Source organism: Trichoplusia ni, chromosome 10, assembly GCF_003590095.1.
Source record: "Trichoplusia ni isolate ovarian cell line Hi5 chromosome 10, tn1, whole genome shotgun sequence".
Lineage (NCBI taxonomy): Eukaryota > Metazoa > Arthropoda > Insecta > Lepidoptera > Noctuidae > Trichoplusia > Trichoplusia ni.
In genome coordinates, this window is record NC_039487.1 from 2513607 (window position 1) to 2538651 (window position 25045).

Genomic DNA, 25045 nt, shown 5'->3' on the forward strand with positions numbered 1-25045 from the left:
ACGTAGGTAATGCAGTATTTTTTAGCAATTTTTTTACCCTATCGGTCACGGCAAACGTAGGAGAGAGGAGAAAGGAAGCATTAATAAAGCAAAATATATAAGCAGCATCTAATAAAAGGAACGATACTTATATATTTTATCAGGGGCAAGGTTTTTCTTAGACGTTTTCTGAGCTGTTAGCCAGAGTCCAGGTTTTGACCCGACATATGGTGAGATGGACAATGTCCGGAATTGTAAAATTGTCTTGTATATAGTTACTGCTGGCTCAATTGAATGCTTCTTGCAGAAGCGATATGCTATCATCAATAAGAGTTTACCTAACCACCCTATTTTTGATTCCATCAGTACTAGCTCTAACTTGTCTAAAGAGCTTACTTCGTCTTCAGTAACCGATGAAACAGGATGTTCCGGATCAGCAGGAGGTAGCGATGCTTTACGATCATCTTCGTCATCAACCCTGGCGAGGCGGTGTTGGTCGGCTGGAAAGTCGCTGGGCGAATACTTGGCCCCCAGCAAAAAAATACTAGAGTTGTTAGTAAGTAGATTTAAGATTGATTTAAGAAAGTTAAAACAAGGGCCTCTGACAAAAAGCCGAACGGACCTTATGCTAGTTGACAAAGGTCACCTAAGACAAGAAAACTCTAGAATTCTTATAAATGGTTATGGGCTAATCTAGGCCAATATAATAATCTATCAGCTCTATTATACAGCGAGTAATTCACCTATGCACCTACAAAACTCGACGAACTTGGTCTAGTTTTAAACGGACATTATTGTTATTATCTACGTATGTAATATTAATTAGTAGATAGGTACCTAATGTGTTAACTATTACATAAGGAGTCTTATATAGCCAATTATGCTTAGTCAAATTTAGGAATGACTTACGCCACTATAAAAGGATGTATCCTTGGAGCTTACTCTCCAGAGCAAGAAGAAGCCTTCACGTTGTCTCTACTTAAATTATAATCAGTCCAACTTATCCCAAAAGCCAAACCGGGTCTATTTAATTTTTGTAAAAGATTGTCATTTCAAGTGATAACGGCTAGCAAACAAAACATTTGAATGAATTGAATTGGTAAGTTTGAATCGCAGGAATAAGCAAATCGAAATACCATGGAATTTTAGCATTAGGTTTCTGTTACCAGCTATGATTACCCATCCGAAAAAGAAGGTATTTTTGAGCTGTAGTTTGAAGGAGCTTAATTTTTTTAATTTCGTTACTTTGAAGATTTATATCGTCAGAACATTGCTCCGCTCCACATCAATTGTTAATAGTCAATTCTCGAAAAAAGCTATTTGTGGAACATTTTAATTGATAGATACAGTAACCATTTTATTGCGATCCATGATTAATAATATGTATGCCCATAGGTAGGTTAAATCTAAGAGCAGATAATATTTGTGCTCAAGATAAGACAGCTGCAATTTAGTTATCAATAAGTCAATGACTCTAGTCGTCTTATGACTTTTACTGCATTTGTATTGCATTCAAACCTTGAGGATTAGAATGAGGATTTCTTGTTTTTATATTCAATGCACGACGAAGACAATAATACAGAGAATTAAAATTAGATCAAAATGTTAAATGATTCTCATACTATTCATTAATAAATTAAATCACATTAAAGCTGTTTTTGAATGCGATACGTATGTTTTAACGAGTGGATAGTATACCAAGAGATAGCCGTAGGCACACTTCTTTAGAATCAATAGGGCCATATATTTTTTCTGCTTTATTGAAAGTGTTCATAGTTTGCTTAGTTGCCTACAAAATTTTCCCTAGTTAATTGTAATCTTGTAATAGTACAACAAAGTCCGAATGAATAACTTCAGCATGTGATCAAATGGCCAGCCGGCTGCGAATTGTCCTTGCGTATGGGCCGCGCCCGGGCCGTGCTTTTTCCAAAGCTTTGCGGACACGCATACAATGCATGCTCTCATACAATATGTTACGAGTTATCACACATGTATGTGCCCTAACATGTTGTCATACTAGGGCCACTATATAAGGCTAGACCAGCCCACTAATTCAACATAGCGTTCTGAGCTTTGAAGGGTTGAACACGAAACATGTTTCTAAAAGTAAGTTTTGAAATATTTTGTTCTTGACAAACGTTTAGTACTTACCTTCATAATAATTATTAATTTATTCCAGTAGTATAAATCTTTTTGCATAGAATTTAAATTAAAAAATGTACTTAAGTGTTCCTTATTTAATAAGATAAACCTAAGCATGAAAATCGATCTTAAAATGTGTCTAAGAATTTTCATTGTTTTTTAGATTTTCATCTTGGCGTGCCTAGCAGCCGCTACTCACGCTGGCCTAGTTTCGCCTGTATACAGCGCCCCATATAGCTATGGTGGCTGGAACCCATACAGCTCATACCCTGCCCAGCCGGCTATCGCTTCGCAGCATTCTAACATCCTGAGATCACCATTCAATTTGGGCCAGGTTTGTAAGACGAAGACCTAACTATTTTTCAGCACGAATGAAAATAATAGATCGCATGAAAGAGTAAGGAAGAATACATACAAACCCTGCCCCTAATAAGATTCACATTTTATCAAATCTAGGTTTTTTTGTGAAGTCATAAGACAACACAGCACTAAAACCAGGCTATATGGATGGTAAAGGCAGATTGATGGAGGGGAAGTGGCCTTTAGGTCAGCTGAATATTTTTACTCGAAGAGCTTATCTTCATGCACCCTATGACCCTACCCTCAGCTGAATGCTATAATATGCTATATACATTTTTGTTGTTTTCAGGTCTCTACGTACTCAAAGGCTATTGATACTCCTTTCTCGAGTGTTCGTAAATCTGATGTGAGAGTGAGCAACCCTGGTGTCGCCATTGCACCTGCGTACACCCGCTTTGCTTCGCCTCTGGTCTCCCACGTCGGCGTGGCAGCGCCCGTCGCAAAGGTAAGCGGATTTAACCATTATGTTTAGGTTATTAGAGAGTAGAATCTAAATCAGAGCCCAATATAGTCGGAAAAAGAATACTAATCTTGTTCTTAAATAATCAACAATTAAATCCGGCCTTCACGAAACACCCTCTTAGAATAGGTTTACTTTTTAATAACAAATTTTACCAATAATTCTCGACTCAAGCTAAGTCTGGACTACTCTGAACACCTTTGCCCTGCCCGTTTACTTTTTTGACACTGGTACTGTACTTCTTTATATTTTGTTCGTCCAGTCGTAGAGTAAAAATTGGTCCTTCTATTTACAGGTTGCTACAGGTGGACTTCTTGGAGTGGCCTACTCAGCTGCACCCACAGTTTCTCACATGACTTACACAAACGGCCTTGGTCTTGCCTACGCTTGGTAAACAGAATAAAATGTTAGATTATTTATAACGTTAAATGCATAGAATGATTCCTCTTTATTTGTTACCTGTTAGTTGTTAACGTAAATTATTTACCTACATTTTAGTATTTAATATATTTTACTGTTAAACAAAAGGAGTTTATTTTATCCCTTTTTAATCCTACCATTAGATATTTGTAAAATTGGTCAGGCGAATTTTAATAATATCTACGCAGGCATTTCCTACCTACCTTCCTATTAATATAAAAGTTACTCTATGTAACAATTTTATCATGAGGTCCTAATACAACCGCTCAAAGTAATACCTGTCTTTCCCGTTGTGAAAAAGAGTCGCCGCTCTACCCCATGTAGAGCTGTTTCGCTGTCCACCTGAAATTAAACCTTATATTAGATTAGATTAAGTTCTTATCTTCAACTTTGGAGTAGAACTTTTTTTTCTAGTACGAATCTAGATCTAAAGTACTCATCGTTACGATCCGATTAACGCAGCAATATATTTTCTGCAATCTTTTTTTAATGCTCGAAAATCATAGTTATCGTAATCTCAATCACTATTACATGTTTTATATTGTTATTCAGTCAAAGTAACATTAAAATACTGAAAAAGTGAATCACAAACAATAATCTCACGCAATCATGCAGTCTTGATATTGACACATGCATAGTACGTCATTTTAACGTCATAATCATAAATGTCATTTCACTTCGGAGTTTTGTTGTCGCGGTTGCCATTTTCCACTTGCCAAGTAACTAATCACAATAAATAAAACAAAAATTACCTGTGTGTATAAATAAAGATACGGGAGAACACGTTTAATTAAGTCATTAATACCACCGGCCTAGATAGTTGTCATTGTTTGTTCACGTCGCGGTGTTCTGTGTGCACATGTATTATCTGCTGTGATAGTGGTCGTAAACATACACGTAAATTGTCTAAGAAATAGTTGTGTAGTAGTTAGTGTGTAGAGTTGTATTAAGCATGTCTGATAGCGGGGACAGTGACGTCGCGTGGACCTACTACAAGGACCGCCCCGAGTGGAATGACGTGACTCCTGTGCCTGAGGACGAGGGCCCTAACCAAGTCGTCGTTATCGCTCATTCTGAAAAATGTAAGTATGTCTTAGTTAACCTTAAGGCACGTTTACCTCATAAATCGAGCATTATGTTTAAAAAACACATAATTGTACTTGATATTTAAACTCAAGCCCATATTTCTAACCTTCAGTACCGAAATGACAGATAGGTCAACTATAAATGAGTAAAATTTCCATAACTTGTTCTTTTTTTGTTGGTTAGGTTTATATCAACAAGTAAACAAATCCCTTCAAGTCTTAAACTATATAGTTTCTGAAGTAAATAAAATATTCTTAGTTTGTCACTTGAACAGGATAATTTCATTAATAACTCCATTTTATTTCAGTTGTAGATGTATATGACTATTTCCGGGCTGTCCTTCAAAACAATGAGAGATCTGAACGTGCCTTACATCTGACAAAAGATGCGGTCGAACTAAATCCAGCTAATTATACAGTATGGCAGTATAGGTGAGACTAAAATACTTGTAGACTAGCTTTTAATAGTACCTGTCGTACCTGAGTACATTATTATCAAATGGAACAATGGTCTATAAATTTATTGTGATTGGATCTCGGCCAATATCACCAATTAGCACTGAAATAAGAATGTTATTATGCCTATGAACATTTTAATTATGTAATGTAATCTATTTTAATATTCATGGCTAAATGGGCTGCAGCCTGTTAGTAGCCTATTGCAATACTCAAGTTTCATACTACAACAGAACTGCTTTAGGTGCGGAAATAGGTGCACAATGGCTTAAGTCCTCAATGAAGTACCTAAATACAGCCAGCATTGAGACCAATTCTTTACACCTGATAACCTCCTTTAACTGTTGTTACTATGTTAGTGTGTGATTGTGATGCATTACTGGGCAAAGGCTTACCCGTTTTCCTGCCAACCCTCCCTCTTTCACAATTCTGAACACTTGCACCCCACATATCAGACTAGAGAGCACTTTTGCCTTGACAAATATAAATATTAATATTGATTAACATCTATTGACCTTATACACAGAGTACTGACCATATTCAAAGTTTAATGTGTTTAACTTTTCTAATTAATCATATTTTATATTACAGGAGAGACCTTCTGAAAGCCTTGGGTACAGATTTGAGATCCGAGTTGGATTATGTAGAAGTAGTTATTAAGAACTCACCCAAAAACTACCAGGTAAGTGTTACTCAGCATTTATTTTTACAGTAATCTATTACTGTCCAATTGTTTTAAAGATAAACAGAAATATTCAATTTAAAGGATCTAGATTTCATGTGAATGAATTAGGAATCCATATATGTATCTTTTTTTTTATTTGCAGGTATGGCATCACCGGAGAGTCCTGGTAGAGTGGCTCCAAGACCCTACACAAGAGCTGGAGCTGACAAGAGATGCCTTAATGCAAGATCCCAAAAACTATCATGCTTGGCAACACAGGCAATGGGCTATTAAAGCTTTTGGGTGTGTATTTTTTATTAATTCAAATTTTGCAAAGTTCTCTTAGTACTTTCATTTGAAGCCATTCATATACTCAAAGATATCGAAGAATTACCGTAAATGATAGAAAAACAAAACATTATCCTTGACACATACAATCTTAGATTAATACTATGCAAAACATAGGTGTTGTCTATTTTGTCCATAAATTGTCACTACTAATCTAAAGACGAAATTTTTCATTTTGATATGAATTGTTTATTTACTAGGTCTTAATAGATGTGGATAGTAGGTAATTTAAATTAAAAAAAAATGACAAGTTTTTTTCCTATGTTTATATTAGGGTTTAAAATAATCATTAGCAAGGTCTTTTATATACTCTCATTGAATATCACTTAAGTTTTAATCCTATTACAGGCTGTATGATAGAGAACTGGAATTTGTTGATAACCTTATCACAGAAGACGTGCGGAATAATTCAGCGTGGAACCAACGATACTTCGTCATCAACAACCATCACGGGTGGTCAGACCTCAATGTTCAAAGAGAAATTTGTTACACTTTGGAAAAGATCAAATTTATTAAGAACAATGAAAGTGCCTGGAATTACTTAAGAGGAGTATTACTACACGATAAGAGAGGTGTTAGCGGAAACGCTGTCGTTACCTCTTTTTGTGAAGAGCTTTATAAGAATAAGTGCCGATCTCCTTACCTGCTAGCTTTTATCATAGATATTTGCGATGAAGCTATCAAAAAAGAAGATAGCAACTGCATGCACAATGCGAATAGAGCCGTGGAACTGTGTCAAGCGTTAGCCGGGAAATACGACAAAATCCGTAGCAAGTACTGGAACTATATATGTGAAAAATTCAAAAAGTTTCAACAGGATGATAACAACAAAGATACGGCAGATAAAATTGATGAATGATTTTAATACATATCATACATTATTGTGCAGTTTAATTTTGAATGTTATAAAATCATTATTCTCTGGCATTATTATGCTTGATCACTGTCTAAATATTTGTACAAACTGTAAAAAATTGACGATAAAAATAGTACAATCGTTATAATGAAAAACAGTTTTATTGACTTTCTGTTCTTTCTTGATCTTTTGATAAATCGAATCCAAAAGATGCTATCCTGAAAAACAGTTAGTATTTTATGTCGCATGTTTTATCGGTATTTGTGTATAATTTGTACAGTGTTTATCATAATAAAAGAACGAAATGGAAAGGGCAGTTTTTATTGGTTTGGTGGTCTTTTAGATTATTTTTTTTCTACGGACTTGTTCGTGCTTTGGGACTTGATCTTGCTCTGGGATAAGAGTTTGCTTTTGGATGCTGGCTTGTTTTTGTCTTCTTTAGGGTCACACTCATGGCAGCTAAGTTCTGATGGGGCGCTAGCCATCGCTTCAATTGACGCTCGGCGATTAGATAAGCCGATGTAATGTGGTACGTCATCACGAACTGCCCGTGCTACCACTTGACAACTACATGGTGCATTCGAAATTCTGCCCAGGAGGTCTGGGTCTAACTGAGTCTTTTTAGGAGCTGCACAAGCTGCATTGGCGGAAGAAGAGACCTTCAAAGAAAGATAGGATTCTAAAGACCACATAAATTGTAAGTATAACGAAAAAATAAATAAGAGCGAGCATTGCTGGGTAAATTTTCTGAATGAGGAACCAATAGTTTCAAATGCTATGTACCTTTTGTTTTGATGGATTAGTGCAAATAGGAGACTTTTTGCATTCAATATGATACTTTGACATGGTTGTGAGGAAGTCTTGATATTTAATATTGTGGATGCTGCCGTCACATTTTGTAGCTCTTTAGTTTGATAGACCACATGTTAAGTGTGATGAAACACTATTGCAATTTAAATAATTTTAATTTAGAAACGTCATTGGTTTCGACATGTTTACTTGATTGTTGTGACTTGATGACATTTAATTCTTTTTATCCATCTGTCTACGGTTGACAATCTCTGGTTGAGCATTCATTATGGCATTCAGGTACGCATCTTTCTAAATCCTTAGGTTCTTCATCTGTTGGCCTTATCGGTCCAAATTGACAAGTAGTATCGGTCACAGTAATGCCAAGCATTTTTAAGATATCTGGACATTTTTCACAAGCACAGTTTCTACAGTCGCAAAAAGGCTAAAAATATTAGGTATGATTGATTACTTTATGGAGAAGTGGCTATTGAAAAATTTGTAACCCCACATACTACATTTGGTTAAGTGGTGTACCCCGGGTTTGACCACTTTATCATGGAAAATATGTTCATATCCAAAATAATATTGAAAAAAATATGTATAATAATCCCAGGCTGTAGGTGTCCCACTGCTATCCTCAAACGTCCTGTCGTAAAAGGAAATATTGAGTGATGATCACTCTCTCGCTATGGGTTGGTAATTTAAGATTACAACTAGCTGACCCATCGCTTTTATCGCAACGTTGTTTTGCCCATTACTTATTTCTAGGGAATTTCTGGCGTATAAAAATATTACATACAAGCTGTTGCCCGCGACTTCGTCCCCGTGGGTAGAAGATATAAGTTATGATTTATGCCTGCCCAGTTATTTTCACAATTTCCATTATTAGTCGCAGCGTGATGGTTTATATTCATTCAATCTCACTATCCAACTGTAATTAAAAATAGGCTACCAAGTAGCACTTTTTGAACGTCACAAAATAACATCTACAGCCTAGACAGCAAACCGTATCGCCTGCCTCCACTGCTTCCTAACTGCTCTAGCGGTGGAAAAGAAACAGTCCGAGAAAGGGATATGTCCGAAATTAGCTTCCTTTGGTATAGATGATGTGCTTACAACCCGTTATAGGACTTTTTAAACCAACCGTAGGCCTCAGATTAAACCCTGGATCTCAGGTGTGCGGGTTCCTTTACGATGTTTTCTTTCACTATTTTTTGAAAGAGAAAATTACTTTATTTTTTCATTTTAAGCACCTGCCAGATGGACCGATGAAGAAAAGGTAAAAGCTGCTGGGTCTGGTTGGATGCAGGTGGCAATGAACTTGTCGCGCCGGAGAACGAACGGAGATACCTACATATGTCCAGAAGTAGACAGCTATATGAGGATGATGAAGCACATGAATTCCAAAAGACATTGTTTTGCCGGGATTCAAACCTACGACCTTTGACTTGGTAGGCCAACAGCCTCACCACTAGGCAATCAATACAACCAATGCTGTTGATCCTCTCAGGGACTTAAATCTTTCAGACGGTACCTGGTATCACGTAGGTATACATGTGTATGACATATAACTTATACTCGAAGTCGTACATATTATATACCTTAGATGAAAGTATGACATCCTCCTTCGGTTCTGGTTTTGCGGTGTGGCTGGAACTAGTACATTTCTTATGATATTTGGACATACTTGTAAATAATTCCTATTTCATATCCTTTTTTACGGTATTTTTATTGTTCTCTTCATATTTATTTATTTTATGGAAATGTTTTCATTGTGCAAATGTCAGTGTTTACTTGCTCGCTTTGACAAATTAGGTGATAAATAAATTGATTTTGTTACAGATAAATAAAAATATACAGAAGTAAATAAAGTCTTGAAAATAACCTAGCATCATCATCAGTATTATGAGTAATGCATACAGTGAATAAAGCACATAGCTATTTGATTATAGCAATAATTGCTTGTACTAAATTAACAGGCTTAAGACACCCAAAGACAATATTTGAGATATATCAACTCTTTGATTCTCTGAAATGCGTTACCTATGAATATTTTTGACAGCGTTTTTCAACCAGTTCAAACAGTGTGGGTATCATAACACCATTTTACAAAACACATAATGCAATAGCCACAAAACTAGTCAAACTACGATGAGTCCGTGTACTGGCATTACAGCATCTAACTAGCAGTTAGACGCAGCCAGCTTCTTCGGCAACGATGTGGACGACGGTACTAACAAATCCTCAGTTCAGTTTAGAGCCCATTGAACTTCGTATGCTGAAGCGGCAACTGGCTACCGTCACCTGTAAATGTGACACATGCTGTTACAACTTCAAACCTTTGTATGAAAAAGTGGCTCACCTAAACACCAAGCGGGATAGAGAAGTACAAGCTGAAAGATGTCAGGTTGTAACACCGAGACTAAAGGGTTTAGATAAGACCTTTAAAGACGATGGAGTCTGTCCCACCTGCTGCATGACCCTGCACATCCTGCGCGGTGGTATGATCAAAGTGTTCAAAGATGAGGAATCCGAGACGAACAAGTTAATGTTCTGCTCCGATAAAGCTACGGGGAAAAGGGTCAAGTGTGTGGAAAAAACCACCTCGGTCACTTTCAAACCTAGTGAGCAATTTTCCAACTTGACTCTATGTGATTACATAAGTGAGAACTCGAGTACGGCCGCAGTCACTACAAGTGCTACGAATACACCTCCAGTGGCATCCGCTCGGAAACGCTGTCATAAAGAAAAAGTGAAGTTCCTTGATACACCATCACAAATATACAAAGCCGCCAACAAGCCGTTCTCAGAATTTAGCTGTACATGCATAGAGAGCTTTATTGATTCCATCAGGCCACCCATGGACATGTGAATTGGAATATTTCGTACAAACTGTTTCGTTAGCATGTGTAGATGTATCTAATGCCAATACACTGATTCATTATTGATGTGCTTTAAGGTCTTTCGAAAGAAACTGTACCTGAAGGTTTCCTGACCTTAAAATGTAACTTGACTGAATGATTGTCAATGTGCATACATGCTAAACCAAGCAATGGCTTGCAATGATAGGAAATTTTGAAAAATTACTTATTATTTAGCTTTAGTATGTATTCACCTCTATTTTTATTGAATTCAAAATAAGTAAAATAAACGAATCTGCATAAAAAATCTGTAGTATTATTCATCCAAAATTTGCACCCTATGGATCGAATCCAAATTTAATAGTCGCTTTCGCTCGATCACACGATCGAATCAAGATTTAGCAATGTTTGCCGCGGTTGGTTCGTGAATGGACTTCCTTTACAGCCGTTCGGTTAGTCAATACAAACAATCCACTAATAGGTACCGTCTTCCCCAGGGTTGTGGAAGTCAGATAGGCAGTCTATTTAAACAATAGTACTTAGCTGGATACAGTTGCTTTTAGTGTAAATTTCAACTGTCCAGTCATCATGGTTCATGAGATACAGCCTGGTGGCGAATGTATGGACATACAGTGGAGCCTAAATAATAAGGTTCCGTTTTTGGTGGAGGATTAGGGTTTTTATAATCACATTCACACGGAGAAGCACATAGTTATTTGTATTTTCCATGTTTTTATGAAATTAAGTAACAGTCTTTATTACAGTATTTTAGTATGTTGGTTGTGAGCAAACCCGATATTGTATTCAAGTATTATACTTACCTTTGGTGTCGGTATTTAATTATAATTATTATTTTGCATGTAAACAGTAAATAAAAGCTAAGACGAGAACATCTTTTAACGGGAATCAGAGGAGTAGAGGACTAGAGGGAAGTGCCTCTATACGTTGCCGCCTTAACGTTGAGTCATTATGGTTGTACTTTACCGTTGGTAAAAAACGTAAAATCTTTTAACATAGTACAGGCAACAGGTAAACCATTAAGCATAAAGAAATCGAACAATTACTGTTAAACATTCATAACTGAGTAATTGCTACTAGATTCCTTCTCTATACACATTGATTGATCGTATTAATAGTAGATAAATATTATTTTACAAGGAAAATAATAAGTTTAATTACTTATATGACAGGAAATTTGTGTACTTTAACAAAGTACAAACATTTTTTTAACTACTCGCGCACTGAGTAATTTAATCTGAGTGTTTGTTTAACGCCCGCGAGAAACGAGGATAAATTTAACTTGCCAGATTTGATTACAGACAAAGGAACACGTGAAAAAAAGAAGCTTAAAATTAAAAAATATGGCGGTATATTTTCCTGATCTACCTAGTCTCTTCTCGCCTGAATATTGCGAAAACTTGACAAAACAACAACAGTGGACAACGATTTATTGCCTTTCAAAAAACGGTGATCGATTGACTAGACAGGTATTAAAAACAAAGGTTGATTGACACTCGAAAGGGTAGATCTCGGCAAACAATATATGGCTAGATTAAAGATTTTTGGACGAAGGTAGAAGAACACCCCAAACGTGACAAGAATAAGAGAAAGCTGTACGTCAGGAATTGAGGATCATTGAAAGTGGAAACCCTTGTTTCCTTCATAGGTGGCCCTTGTGGGAAACAGACGTGACATTTTGTGACTTGAATGAGTAATCTAATACGACGGCAAGTAAATTAACGTAAAAACTGTTAATTTTATTGGATTCCAGTTTCATGTGAAATGTAAGTATTCCGTTACCTCCAAGCAACAAATTAACACTGTGATTGTTTTTGTTTTTTCATTAACTGCATCTTCTTGGGACAAAAGCCCAACATGTAGGGTCCTTGTCCCGAATTTTAATGAAAAAATTGCCTGCGTTGGGATCGCACCTGCGCCTTGTGCATATTAATCTGCGCATAGATACATTACTTACTAAGCTATATTATGTTTGCAGCGACTAAAATGCGCAATATTTTTATTGCTAAAATAATATTATAGCAGTAGTATACATATGTAAGTGGGACCGCTTCACACCGTGTAGTTCAAAGTCATGTTTCCGCTGCTGAATCAATATGACCTGCCTGGGCTACAATGTTCAAATGGGTAATGTCAAATTTTGCGACTTGGTAGGCCTGTGCTCTGTCAAGGAACCCAGTTTCACGTGGTAACAATTTCGAGCATCCGAAAAAAATCGGGCCCAAGAGACAAATGTGGTTGAAAACATTAATTATGTGCAACTTTTTATAAAATAATGTAATCGAATGTATTCGTTCACCCACTGTTTAAGCGACAAAAGAAGAGGTGTTGGGTTTTTGGAAATAAAAATTTGTGTAAATGAATTGAAAAATAATTTTATTAACGGGTTAACATAGATTTTGGCATCAAGTAATTAATAAAAAGTAACTTTATGTTTATAATGGTGATGAAATAACAAGTGTACATTTTTGGTTCTCAACATCTGAGGTTAGTTTCTAACCCCTGTTCTTAATGTGTTCGTAAACTTCGTGGCCGGTTCCGATGGCGCCAATGGCTCCAATTCCGGCTTTCTGTAATAAATAGTTGATTGAAAAACAGGAGACAATGGGAAGGGAACTCATTTGGTAAGATACTACTGTCATAAGATTTAAATGTCAACAAATTTTAAAGAAATGGGATGATTACGATGAGGTCAAAGAAATTTACCAAAAAATATTCACGAAAAGTCACAGGTAGGCACGGAAAAATTAAGATTGTGATCTAGTTCCAACAAAACTGAATCAGTTTATAATTTAAATAGAAATTGTTTTAAAACATAGTAATGTTCAATAAACATATTTAGATTAACACAGATTTAGAAAGAACTCTGAATAACTGAAAGAACACTTACAATTGCTTTAGCTCCCTTCTTCAGGGCACTTCCAGTACCCTTGGGGTTAGCGCTGGCACCTCCCAAGAACATAGCGAATACCGCCAGAACAAGAACAAATAAACCGGAGAGTTTCATCTTGGTGTAGGTCTGTGGTACTTCACTCGAACGAATGATGGCTTTTTGACACCCCAGCCGCCTTATATACGAGCAAAGATGCCTGGTGACTAATCTTAAGGAGATTCCAACTCATGCGAAAAAACCATAAGGCATTTTCCTTAACATAAGCTCAAGTGCGAAGAGGATAAGTTGCGAACTTTACTGGTATAAGCAAAAGATGAATAATTCTATGGAGAATAATTCCTCTGGATAAAACCAGCCAATAATTTAAGCAATGATTTATTTTCGACTGTACGTTTACCGTCAATGTTTATTATGACCTCAAGGAGTTTTTCGAACATAGATTTTAGTACCTACTGCATTTATGACTATTAATTGCGTGATATTGCACCTAAGTATATTATTAAGACTGAATTACCTAATTGTAATATAATTCACTTAACTATCATTAATTTTATCCATTTTTTTATCTATATTTAAATAACACCATGTCTGGTCTGGTGTTCATACTTTCGCATGCTGCATAAGGCATAATGTGTGGAACTAAATTTGAATCAAATACTAACATCTGTCTGTACCCATATTTAAAGCGAAATAAATGATTTGATTTGACTCGATTTTTCCATCATAATATTACTGCTAAACAAGAGATAAAAAAAAACATTTTCTAAAATTTAAATGATTGAGGAAAATATTACTTGTGATTGGCAATAACATTTATGTATAAGACATACCTAATTGTCTTAAGTTCTACGAATTGGAATTAAATTGTAACGCAATATCGATCAGGTACCTAATCAATTATGTTTATGAATAGTTTGTAAACAAAACAAAAGCGGAAAATGTGAAACTGTTGTGCTACATCTGACTAGCCAATTGGCAAAATGTTTATTGGTGATGATTGCTATTTCAGAGGTAGTGGGTTTAATTCCCACCAGGATAAAAAAAAATTCTGTGATGGGCACGATCATTTGTGCTATGTCTGGATGTAATTTATCTTATGTATTTATAGATATTTAAGTAGATTTATCAGTTGTCTACACATAAATTGATTAGGTTGATTGATAAGGTTTTGAAACTAGATGGCGTTGTGTGTTAGTTATGGTATGCTTGTATTAATAGTATTATCTAAGTACCTAACATTGGACATAGCGCTACGAAGTGTAGTTCGCTGTCACCTTTACAGAACCATAACAATTAGTAATCCGCTTGGTGTTACTTTTAAATCATTGAAAATATACCTACCCCATAAAACCGTATCGGGATCTAAAATCTCTTGTATTATTATATATTTTATTCTCTCTTCTAATTTTAAACTGGGGACATTTGAATCTTATTGAGAGGCCATACAACCCCTTTTAACATACAATATGGCTATCGTTATAGTTTAAAGGGAGACTCCGCTCTAAGCCATGATATGTCCTGTCTCGCTTCCACAAAAGGAATAATGTTACTCTGAGAGTTGGATGTAGGCTCTATTATGAAATTGGCCCGATTTTAAAGTGCCACATTCCGACCAAACTTACCGAAAATAACATTCTTCCTTTATGTATCCGGTCGCCAGACTCGCATACCCAATGACTTTAGAATGGTCCCAAAATAATTATGTGTTTTTAGAGAAGCAATAGTGGCAAGTAACATAACGTTAAATGCAAAGTGAATCCCAATAGGTTTAAACTAGATAAGGTCGGAAATATGTTACGTACTTTGAAGGTATCGAATAATTAAATGAACTGAATTTAAGGGTAAGCTTTTACTCCGATTTGAGAGAAATAACCGAATGAGATATAAAGTACCGAGTGAATCGATTTTTGAATATTAGGCTAGTAATAATTATTCTCAGATTAAAGGTAGAGAAAAAGCAACACGCAATACAACGCAGGTTTTCGGTTGATCTTCATACGTATTATACAAGTTCAAGACACATGACTTGTCGAGAAATATAATGTCCTTCTGATGAATTTGATTTTTTTATTATTTTATATTCCGATGCGATGTAGAAGTCTAGAACCTTTAAGGAATGCATTTCTTCGAGCCCTAATAAATTCAGAAAAATATTTTATAAAAAATAACTCAAAAACTAAAAATTACCAAAAAAATGAGTATGTAGTAGGTAATGAAAGCTCAGTTTTGAGCTAAGCTTTCAGTCCGAGTTCTGTTTGACTATTCGCTTTCGCAGTAGTTAACCCCTAAAGTTAATTAAATCGAAATCTAAATAGCCAACAGTAGTTTCCATTTGTGTAAAGTTGCAGTATGTTTATTTCACAGATAGGCTACTATTTATAGAAAGGTATTTCTATGACTATTTGAACTACGAGAGACTGAAACGGCTTTATTCATTTCAAAATCAATGCGTTTTAGTAGGTAACTCAAAAAAGAGTTTAGTTTCAGATCCTTTTTTTACACGATTGCGTAGTTGAGTACTCTGTAGTATTTATTCTACTACTATATGGATTCATCTCTACTACAACTATTCAATAAAAACAACGTAGCATGAAAATTAAATCTGAAAAACCCTTAAATGATTAATACCTTTTGGTTTTACCTTTACCTATGTTTTCCTGGTCATCTTAAGTATAAATGCGCGGTGACATATTAACATCAACATTCAAGGATCATCTACTTTAGAGGAAAGTAACTGAACTCGTAACTCATTCACCATGAAACTGTTCGGTCTGTTAGTGTGTGTGATGGCAGTCTTGGCGCTCATCATGGGCGGAGCCAGCGCCGAGCCCAAGGGCATCGGGAAAGTGATCAAGAAGGGCGGGAAAATTATTGTAAGTGCTAAGTTTGGATAAGGTTTTTTCTTTTAAAGTATGCTTGTATTTTAAATTTCGAATCGTTTATCTTTGCTTTTTTCTATCCTGTTGTAAGCCTTAAATTCTAGTTTCACAAATATTAAAGTCTCTTATTAACCAAACACCCAAAGTTAAAACACCATTTGGTGGTACATACAAACACTTGTCCTATTTGGGATTCGAACACACAACAGTTGTCTTTTTTTATCCATAGTACAGTATGCTCACTAACTTTTTTTTTACAACCTCATTATGAACCTTAAGTGAATGTGTGTTATTAAAACACTATTTTTTTTACAGAAACATGGTCTTGGAGTGATCGGTGTGGTTGGAGCTGGCCATGAAGTATACCAACAATCAAAGCAATAGATTAGAGATATTATTTATTTTTTATATAATTTCAGTATTATTATTTAAATAAAATGTGTTGATGTATACATCTAGTGTTTTAGTTATATACTTGGCATTGTAATATTATTGGCTAGTTGAATACAAATTCGAAAATACGATGTCAATTTAAGTTCATAGTGATCATGAACATCTTTTTGTTTACAAGTTTTAGGTACACGGATTTTCAATGGACACTTTTTAACACTGTATTGCTTTTTAGCCTTTGAATACGAAACAAATTAAAAAGCTATTACCAAGGCTGCACTGTCTGTTAGTCTGTCACTGTGCTGTATCTTAAATATCTTAATAGCAAGACAATTGAAACTCACACAGATCATGGATTTTCATTACCTCTTAAACAAAATGTTGAATATTTATTGTGAATTGACTTTACTCAAGTGTAACAACCGGTATAAAACCTGATTATATTAAAGAGAGCTGCGAAGCTTGCTTTATATGGAAATAACGTATTATTCGGCGCTATATTTTAGGTCCACTGCTGGTCATAGGCCTCCGCCAATGTGCGCCATAGCGCCGTCTTCGGCTTGCCGCATCCAGCATCCGCCTGCAGTCTTTTGCAGGCCTATGTCCAGCAGTGGACTACTAAAGGCTGATGATGATGATGATGATGATATTTAAGGTAAAGATAGTGAGAGCCATACAGGATGCTGAATATTGACCAAATGTTTCAGCGAATTCTAAGGCAATGTGAATGTTCCAATTTTCAAATTGTCTGAGTTTGTCGATTTAATGTAGACATATCGCCCTACTATCCAGGGACTTATTATTTTATTTAGGTCAAAATGAGAAAATGCAGAGGCCGTCTTCTCCTTAGGGAAATGTATTTAAAGTCCCCCAATTTAGGAGAAAAGGTGCTTCAATGGAACTAAGTTTAATGTTTCACAATTTTTATCAAAGTGTTTACTGTTTTATTTTTTAGGAACAAAACAATTACAGGTTAATAAATTAGTGGCACTCTCGTATGGATATATTTTTTTTTGTTAAAATCTATTTTTATTTTATAAAAGACTTGCAGAAATACCAAAATAGTTTTATGAACAATGAAATTTGTTTTTGGCAGCTGTAAGTTTGATCTCTTATAATCTACTATTATTACATTTTAGATAATAATCATCTAATGAATATATTAAAAAAAGCCCCAAGGGAAGATGATATTTTTTATTTCTGTAGGATAAATAAAGGTAGTAGTCGCAAATCGTTACGAAAACCCTAAATGAATCAGATTTATCGCCTTATTTGTTTAAGTTTTAATAAAAACTTAAAATTACCTAAAATTACCATTGTTATAACGCAGTTAATTTAATTAGGTAAGTAATTTATTTGAAATAGAAAAGTTCCTCCAGTCGCATTTGTTCTAAAACTGATACTGATAGCAGTTCGAATCGTAGGGGTCTACCGTTACGACTTGTATAGGTAATATAGCGACAAGGTTGACATTAGCAGCTATCATAATATTGTTTCACGGGAAAAACAATAATGATGTTCCATAGATAAATGATTTTCAACCTTAAGGTGATAAAGTACTTTCATGATCGGCTCTAGAAGACTTCGCACGCAACATGGTCTCGCTCTCACAATGGCTACTATCCTGCATCAGAGTTCATAATTAATTAAAGTAAATGGAACCTATTGTATGGTTACTAACTTAGTTCTTTGGTCGTCGACTCCCTTTTCCGCACTTCGGGTCCTCATTGGCCCATTGTGTGTACAATTGTTCTGGAAAGCGTTCAGTTCAGCTATCTCAGCTCCAACCACAGGTGCAAAAAGGAAGAGAACTCAGTATAACAAGAATTCCTGCGGGAGTTTGCTATGGTTTTTAACCCACTTAGAGCCCATACACTCTTTATAATTGTGTTATTGCCACAGCAGTTTGCTCAATTTTACATTACGCTACATTACCTCAAGTTTTAATTGTTTACATATTGTTAATTTTGTTTATTTTGGATTGTTTGTTTGTCTTAACTTTATTGCGGCAAATGTAATATTATTTTTTCTTGGAACAGCAAAATATTCACAGCTTTTCGAATACTTATTTAAGCGTAACATAAACGTGAATACGTTTGTGAAATTGTAACACTTTCTCCAAGAAATCGATTAACCAATTTTATTATTTGTTTGAACTTACTGGCTCCTGTAAGAAATTCGGTTATGATATGATTGCATTATACTACGATGTTAAAACATGTCCGTTATGATAGTGATACTACTCTTGCTTTTCAAGTCGCAGGTATGTATTTTGTTTTGTTTTTTTATTGGCGAAGCTGTTAGGATTGGCGATTGTGAGGAGCTATAGGTATTTATATTTTTCCTTAAAGGTATTAAACAAGTAAGTACAACATTGGTGCATTCATTTTCGCCTAGTCTTGACGACTCCAATTTAAGATGTATTCTGGCTGAAAAAAATGAAATGAACTTTGTCTGTGGTTTGTCCCGAGCGCTGTTGCTGGAGCCGCGTAAATCCTATAACTACGAAAATATTATGACCTTATTTATTTTTGACACTTTTGAAGTTGAGGTCCATATAAAGAACCTGCAAAGCGCTTGTTCGGCTCCAATCGTGATCCATGCTGGTCTGTTTTGTACTCAAAGCATTATCATTGCCATTCAACGTTTAATATAGTATGTTTGGTGTAAAAATACATAATCGTAGTTTCGAATCAAGTAGTACGAACCACTTACTAATTACAACAACAATTATGGACAAAAGATAAATAAAACCTCAAACATTTAAATCAACAATTTGTTTTTAATTAATAACACTGATATGGCACAGGAAATTAACAATAAATATTAAGTATTTCTTTACATTACATCTATTGTTTTGATTGCTGGTATACTTCATGACCGGCTCCAACCACACCGATCACTCCAAGCCCATGTTTCTGTAAAACAAGAGAATTTTATTTACACATTCACTCAAGGTATTAAATGACTGTACGTTTTCATCAAAATGGGAATAAAGCCGCAAGGGCACGCGCCAATTAGCAGGTGCGTGACGCTGACGGGTTGTGGGTTCGAGGCCCGCATGGGGAAAGAATTTGATAAAAGGTCATATCATTCCTTAGAATGAGGATCGAGAATATAGGGCCTTTTTTTTGGTTATGTAAACTTAAAACCCAGATTATATTAGTGCAGGTTTCATTTATGTAAAAATCTACTACAATTTAAGTAATATAGGAAACAAATGGTCTGGCAAAAGATCTTTTACAAAGTTAGCACTTACAATAATTTTCCCGCCCTTCTTGATCACTTTTCCGATGCCCTTGGGCTCGGCGCTGGCCCCGCCCATGATGAGCGCCAGGACTGCCATCACACACACTAACAGACCGAACAGTTTCATGGTTAATGAGTTACGAGTTCAGTTACTTTCCTCTAAAGTAGATGATCCTTGAATGTTGATGTTTATATGTCACCGCGCATTTATACTTAAGATGACCAGGAAAACAATTTTAAGTAGTTATAGCTGAAGGGATTGAGTCATATAAGCGGGTTTTCATAAAGATCAATAATACTTCCTTCATTGTATTTCTAGTGGAAACTATTTTAAAGGAACTCAATTCCGATCAACCTAAGTTAAAGCTAATCTAAGATCTCGTGAGACGAGATTTGGTTCAAATTAGTTATACAGAAATTATTAGGAAATCAGTCTTTGTAAACTTTATAATTATGTTATGAATCAGAATTAAAATGAGTGAAGATAAAATAATACCTTAAACTATGTACTATGTATAATATAAAAAATGCTCCTATATATTCATTTCATTATGTTTTGATTCAGGTAATTAAAATAGCTATTCAATACTATTGATTCACCACAGCAATTACTTATATACGGATGGTACTAATGTAGTACTTACCGCATTGAAAAAAGCACCAGATGAGTAATTTATAAATTCTAGCATTTTTGACTTTTTACCTTACAGAATTTACGAAGTGTTTTTAGTTTTTACCTGACTGATTTCTCCAGCGTAAACACGTCTTTTTTGGTAGGATGCAAATTCAAAACTTTAAAGTAAAGCTCATCAGAAGTTCCTTCCTCGAGCACCCGACTTGCTATAAACTTTTTAATTACAGAGGTATTCGAATTTCGAAAATAGTTGGTATATTCTGTAGTGGGTGGATATAAACAGCTATGACAACAAATCCACTAGGCCTATTCCCTAATCTTAGCAAAAACCCTGAAAAACACCCATTAAAGTAATTCGTCGACATTCCCTCCCCAAAAACCTAACATACGAAAAGTTTTATTATCATAGGGTCAATTGAATGTACGTTCGGCAAATCTATGGTGTGTGAATCATAAAAACAGGCCATCTATGACTACAAATCCATTAGGCCTATTCCCTAATCTTAGCAAAAAACCCTGAAATCGACGAACTGATCCCTTCTTACGCTGGTGACGTACATGGTTTTCCTTGTTTTAAACATATATAAGTTAGTAATGACAATTGAATATTAACACTTGACGATCATTCTTGTTGGAAGAAAGTAACCATAACACCACTTCACCATGAAACTGTTGAACTTGTTGGTAGTCGTGATGGCTGTCCTGGCGCTCTTCATGGGAGGAGCCAGCGCTCATCCTAAGGGCATCGGGAAAGCGATCAAGAAGGGTTCGAAGTTTATTGTGAGTATTTACTAGTTTAAGAAGACTTTTTACTGTTTTTTTTATATTTTCTGGCCATTTAAAATTTACGCCGTAATTTTGATTAAGTATATGCTAAAAATTATTATTTCTCAAAAAAAACAAAATTTTAGGTTTCGTTTCGTAATTAAAAAACCAGACTTGAAAGGCAACGTTGTCCATTGTAAATATTTGTAAAATTTTTGACCTTATTTCACAACTGCATTTCTTTAATATGGTATTACTAGAAGGATATTTACTAAATACTTTTATCATTTCAGAAACACGGCCTCAGCGTCATCGGTGTAGTTGGAACCGGACACGAGATATACCAACAGTCAAAACAATAGAAATAAAATCATCTGCTATTAATTATTTTATACATATTAGTATTATAATTCAATAAAAATTATTTTATAGTAAATCAAAGAGTTGTTTTGTAGTTCCTTCCTTTTCTTTTTCTTTACTTTTTAAATTGAAGTTATATCGATTTGCATGAGTGGCTTCATACATGACAAAATGTTCTGTATAAAATATTATTGTCTTAACAACAAAACATTGATATATCGACTTCAAATAAAAAAAAACTACTCAACGAAATTTTCACGATAAATGAAAAATGAATCAACTAAATCGGTACATCTAGTCTAAGGTTCTCCGAGATAACAAACGTAAAAACGATACAGACGTAGTGACAACCTCCTCCTTTTTGAAGTAGGCTAACAACAGTTATAGGTTGACAGTTAAAAGACGGACCTGTAATTCGTAATCAATATAATATCGGAACTCATTTTCTGGTAATATGTACCTAAGTTATGACTGTCCTAAAATTATGATACAAAAACAAAGGAATTAACACTTTTACAATACACGACCATGACACTAGGATTGAATTACTTAGTGCGAGAGGCCTATTTTTAAATATTAATTTTGCCTGACATTGAAGATACGATACGCAAGGACTACACCCAATAGAATAGGCAACAAAAATGTACACCTTCATTTTAAATGTCTCTTTAGTAACTGAACGCACATTACATAACGGCCTGGAAGCCTTTTCGTATTTTGCATGTGTAAAATATTCAAACAAATTGTTTTTAATAACATAAGGTATAACATTCAAACATTTTCAGTATTGACATTTATATCTCTTAATAACAGTTCACTATGGCTTGCAATAATTTCTTTAGAGGTGTACATAATATATAAGTACATCACAATTATTTTACAAGGTTTTTGCAGCTCTTAATGGCAGTCCCTTGAAGCAGTCAAACCCTGCACTCAGGCATACAGAATTGGTGCCATAAAAAAACAAAACAGAAACGCTTCCTCACGTTCCTAATTTCAAAAGCGCCTATAGACAAGTTGCTTCGCCAAAATACATTGCCTGTTAAACCTACTATAGTATAAATGGCAAGAGGACTGCTCGTTGCCGGAAGTATGGTACTTACTTGTCCGTAATGTAATTAATCCTGGGATCAAGTCAGAAGCCTCCGGAAGTAATAAAATATCATCCCTGATGAAATATTAAGTAACTTTATGATGACGTTCGTTTGATAAGCTTGCAATGTATTTGTTTTAGATGTTTCTTTTCATAAGTTGACCAAACAAAATAAGTAGGTGTTATGCAATTCTGTGTGTTTAAGTGTAGTCGCTTATACAATTTCCATACGACATGGCCGAAAAAAACAGACCAGTAAAGTAGATATTAATGTGGCCTGCTGTTTAGCATGTAGCTGAGTGGTTAAGGTCACCACGCCGAACACACTGAGCGCGGGTTCGATCCCCGTGTAGGATAAGTATTTTTGTGATCCATGAATGCTTGTTCTGAGTCTATGTGTATTTGAGCATGTGACTTAAACAAAAGCAGACCAGTTAAGTAGAGGTAGGAACTACAGTAATAATAACTCTTTGATTTACTTCAGAATAATTATTTATTTAATTATAATACTGATATGTATAAAATAATAAATAGTAGATGACATTATTTCTATTGTTTTGACTGTTGGTATATCTCGTGTCCGGTTCCAACCACACCGATAACGCTCAGGCCGTGTTTCTGAAATGATAGAAGTATCTATTAAATATCTGCTTCTAGTAATACCATATTATACAAATGCAGTCTTGAAATAAAGGTACAAATCTGAAAACTGTTTACAAGGGGTAGCATGAGCATCAGGATGTCAGTAACATAGCGTTGCATGATTTTTTTCTTACGATCCGAAACCAAATTTTAATCAGATGCATTACTAAATGATTTTAACTTGTGTTTTATGTTATAATTTTCGAAGGCTTGACAATGTTTCAAAACTAACACCCCGGATTAATATAAGCTTTTCCTCCCGAAAAAGTTTTGTGCTTCCGTGAAACGAGCAAAGAACAGTTTCTGAGAAACCAAGGAGCCCACTTTCACAAGTTATGTATTTCAAATCCTTATCATAATTAAAAAAAAAAACAGAACAAGACTATCTTCAAATAAATACTTACAATAAATTTCCCTCCCTTCTTGATCGCTTTCCCGATGCCCTTAGGATGAGCGCTGGCTCCTCCCATGAAGAGCGCCAGGACAGCCATCACGACTACCAACAAGTTCAACAGTTTCATGGTGGAGTGGTGTTATGGTTACTTTCTTCCAACAAGAATGATTGTCAAGTGTTAATATTCAATTGTCATTACTGACTTATATACGTCTAAAATAAGGAAAACCATGTACGTCACCAGCGTGAGAAGGGAGGAGTTCGTCGATTCAGGGTTTTTTGCTAAGATTAGGGAATAGGCCTTATGGATTTGTAGTCATAGCTGGTCGTAGGATGTTTGTGTGATTCACCCACCTCAGATTAGCTAGGTTTTCGGGGAAGGAAATCTGATGAGCTTGCTTTAATGTTTTAAGCTTGCATTGTACCGAAGAAAAAACACAAAAAACGTAGTAAAACTAAAAACATCCTATAATCTGTCGGAGGATAGCAAGCAAGTTTAAAAAAAACGTTTGACAAAATAATTGATTTATAGAAATATTTTCAGAGTGGGCGTTAGATAAAACAAGTTTGAAAACTTTGGCACTTCAATGATTTCGGATATTTGTAGTCATATTTATTTTTCAAGGTTAAAAAACTAAAGTTGAAACATAATTATAATAATATGAGCCCTATTCTTCCCACAGCTGGGCCTTTTCCCGTATAGAGAAGGTTTGAGCATTGATAAAGAACCTAGGTCCCCTCAGGTTTGCGATTTCAGACAAATATTTGGAATTATAGATAATTTAAATGAAATCTACACAGCTTGAGCGACTAAGTATTATCATTATTTATGTATTGAAATTAAACTACTTTTACGGATTTTATCGCGGTTTAATTTTAGATTTTAGTTCCCAACGTTTCGAAACCTTTGCAGGTATCATGGTCACGGGCAGACTGAGCGCCGCTCAACGAAGTCTGCAGTCGCCGAACATGCTGAAGGTTCCAGCCATTATATTAGATTTGACCAACAACAGATCCTCGCTAAAGAATCCAAATTCCTACCTAGGATGTTTCGCGAGGCTATTGAGATTAAAAAACACCCTAATTTCAATAGAGAAGATGGCTGGAAGATATCACCTACTTGGGATCCAATAATAAATAAACTCAAGGCCAAACCCAAGAACAGCGCTGCAAGACATCAAGACACAGTGAGCTCATACTGCGTAGGTCGGACCACAAATAATTAATTAAAATATGAAGGTAGAACGAGCAACATCTTCTGTCAAGACGAACGCCATCTCAGTCTGCCCGTGACCATGATACCTG

At 35.3% G+C, this 25045-nt stretch overlaps 5 protein-coding genes and 1 long non-coding RNA gene across 8 annotated transcripts; 3 read left to right on the forward strand and 3 right to left on the reverse strand.

Moving 5' to 3' along the window:
- Nucleotide 1: 1 nt before the first annotated feature.
- LOC113498343 lies at nt 2-4253 on the forward strand. Its single transcript, XM_026878334.1, has 4 exons — nt 2-535; nt 2285-2455; nt 2771-2926; nt 3237-4253. Exons 1-4 carry the CDS (start codon nt 215-217, stop codon nt 3333-3335), a joined length of 747 nt encoding a protein of 248 aa, XP_026734135.1. The 5' UTR covers nt 2-214; the 3' UTR covers nt 3336-4253.
- LOC113498340 (protein farnesyltransferase/geranylgeranyltransferase type-1 subunit alpha) lies at nt 4056-7081 on the forward strand. The gene is made up of 5 exons (XM_026878330.1): nt 4056-4443; nt 4755-4878; nt 5494-5584; nt 5730-5869; nt 6263-7081. Exons 1-5 carry the CDS (start codon nt 4314-4316, stop codon nt 6771-6773), a joined length of 996 nt encoding a protein of 331 aa, XP_026734131.1. The 5' UTR covers nt 4056-4313; the 3' UTR covers nt 6774-7081.
- LOC113498346 lies at nt 7076-9408 on the reverse strand. Of its 2 annotated transcripts, none has more exons than XM_026878336.1 (2): nt 9164-9408; nt 7076-7429 (listed from the first exon to the last, which is right to left on the reverse strand). In XM_026878336.1, the coding sequence occupies exons 1-2, from the start codon at nt 9245-9247 to the stop codon at nt 7115-7117; spliced, it is 399 nt and encodes a 132-aa protein (XP_026734137.1). In that variant the 5' UTR covers nt 9248-9408; the 3' UTR covers nt 7076-7114. The 2 variants fall into 2 exon arrangements, with proteins under 2 accessions (XP_026734137.1, XP_026734138.1); XM_026878337.1 differs by lacking the exon at nt 9164-9408 and adding an exon at nt 7554-7815.
- A 209-nt stretch (nt 9409-9617) lies between these two features.
- On the forward strand, nt 9618-10742 carry LOC113498345. Its single transcript, XM_026878335.1, has one exon. It carries the CDS (start codon nt 9781-9783, stop codon nt 10432-10434), a length of 654 nt encoding a protein of 217 aa, XP_026734136.1. The 5' UTR covers nt 9618-9780; the 3' UTR covers nt 10435-10742.
- Nucleotides 10743-12802: 2060 nt separating this feature from the next.
- On the reverse strand, nt 12803-20155 carry LOC113498281. Of its 2 annotated transcripts, none has more exons than XM_026878235.1 (2): nt 19863-20036; nt 12803-13011 (listed from the first exon to the last, which is right to left on the reverse strand). In XM_026878235.1, the coding sequence occupies exons 1-2, from the start codon at nt 19977-19979 to the stop codon at nt 12937-12939; spliced, it is 192 nt and encodes a 63-aa protein (XP_026734036.1). In that variant the 5' UTR covers nt 19980-20036; the 3' UTR covers nt 12803-12936. The 2 variants fall into 2 exon arrangements, 1 of the variants encoding a protein (XP_026734036.1); XR_003400975.1 differs by lacking the exon at nt 12803-13011 and adding an exon at nt 19062-19521 and having other exon boundaries at nt 19863-20155.
- A 3028-nt stretch (nt 20156-23183) lies between these two features.
- On the reverse strand, nt 23184-24526 carry LOC113498238. The gene is made up of 2 exons (XR_003400965.1): nt 23751-24526; nt 23184-23322 (listed from the first exon to the last, which is right to left on the reverse strand). It is a non-coding gene; the product is annotated as an uncharacterized LOC113498238 (long non-coding RNA).
- Between the last annotated feature and the right edge of the window lie 519 nt (nt 24527-25045).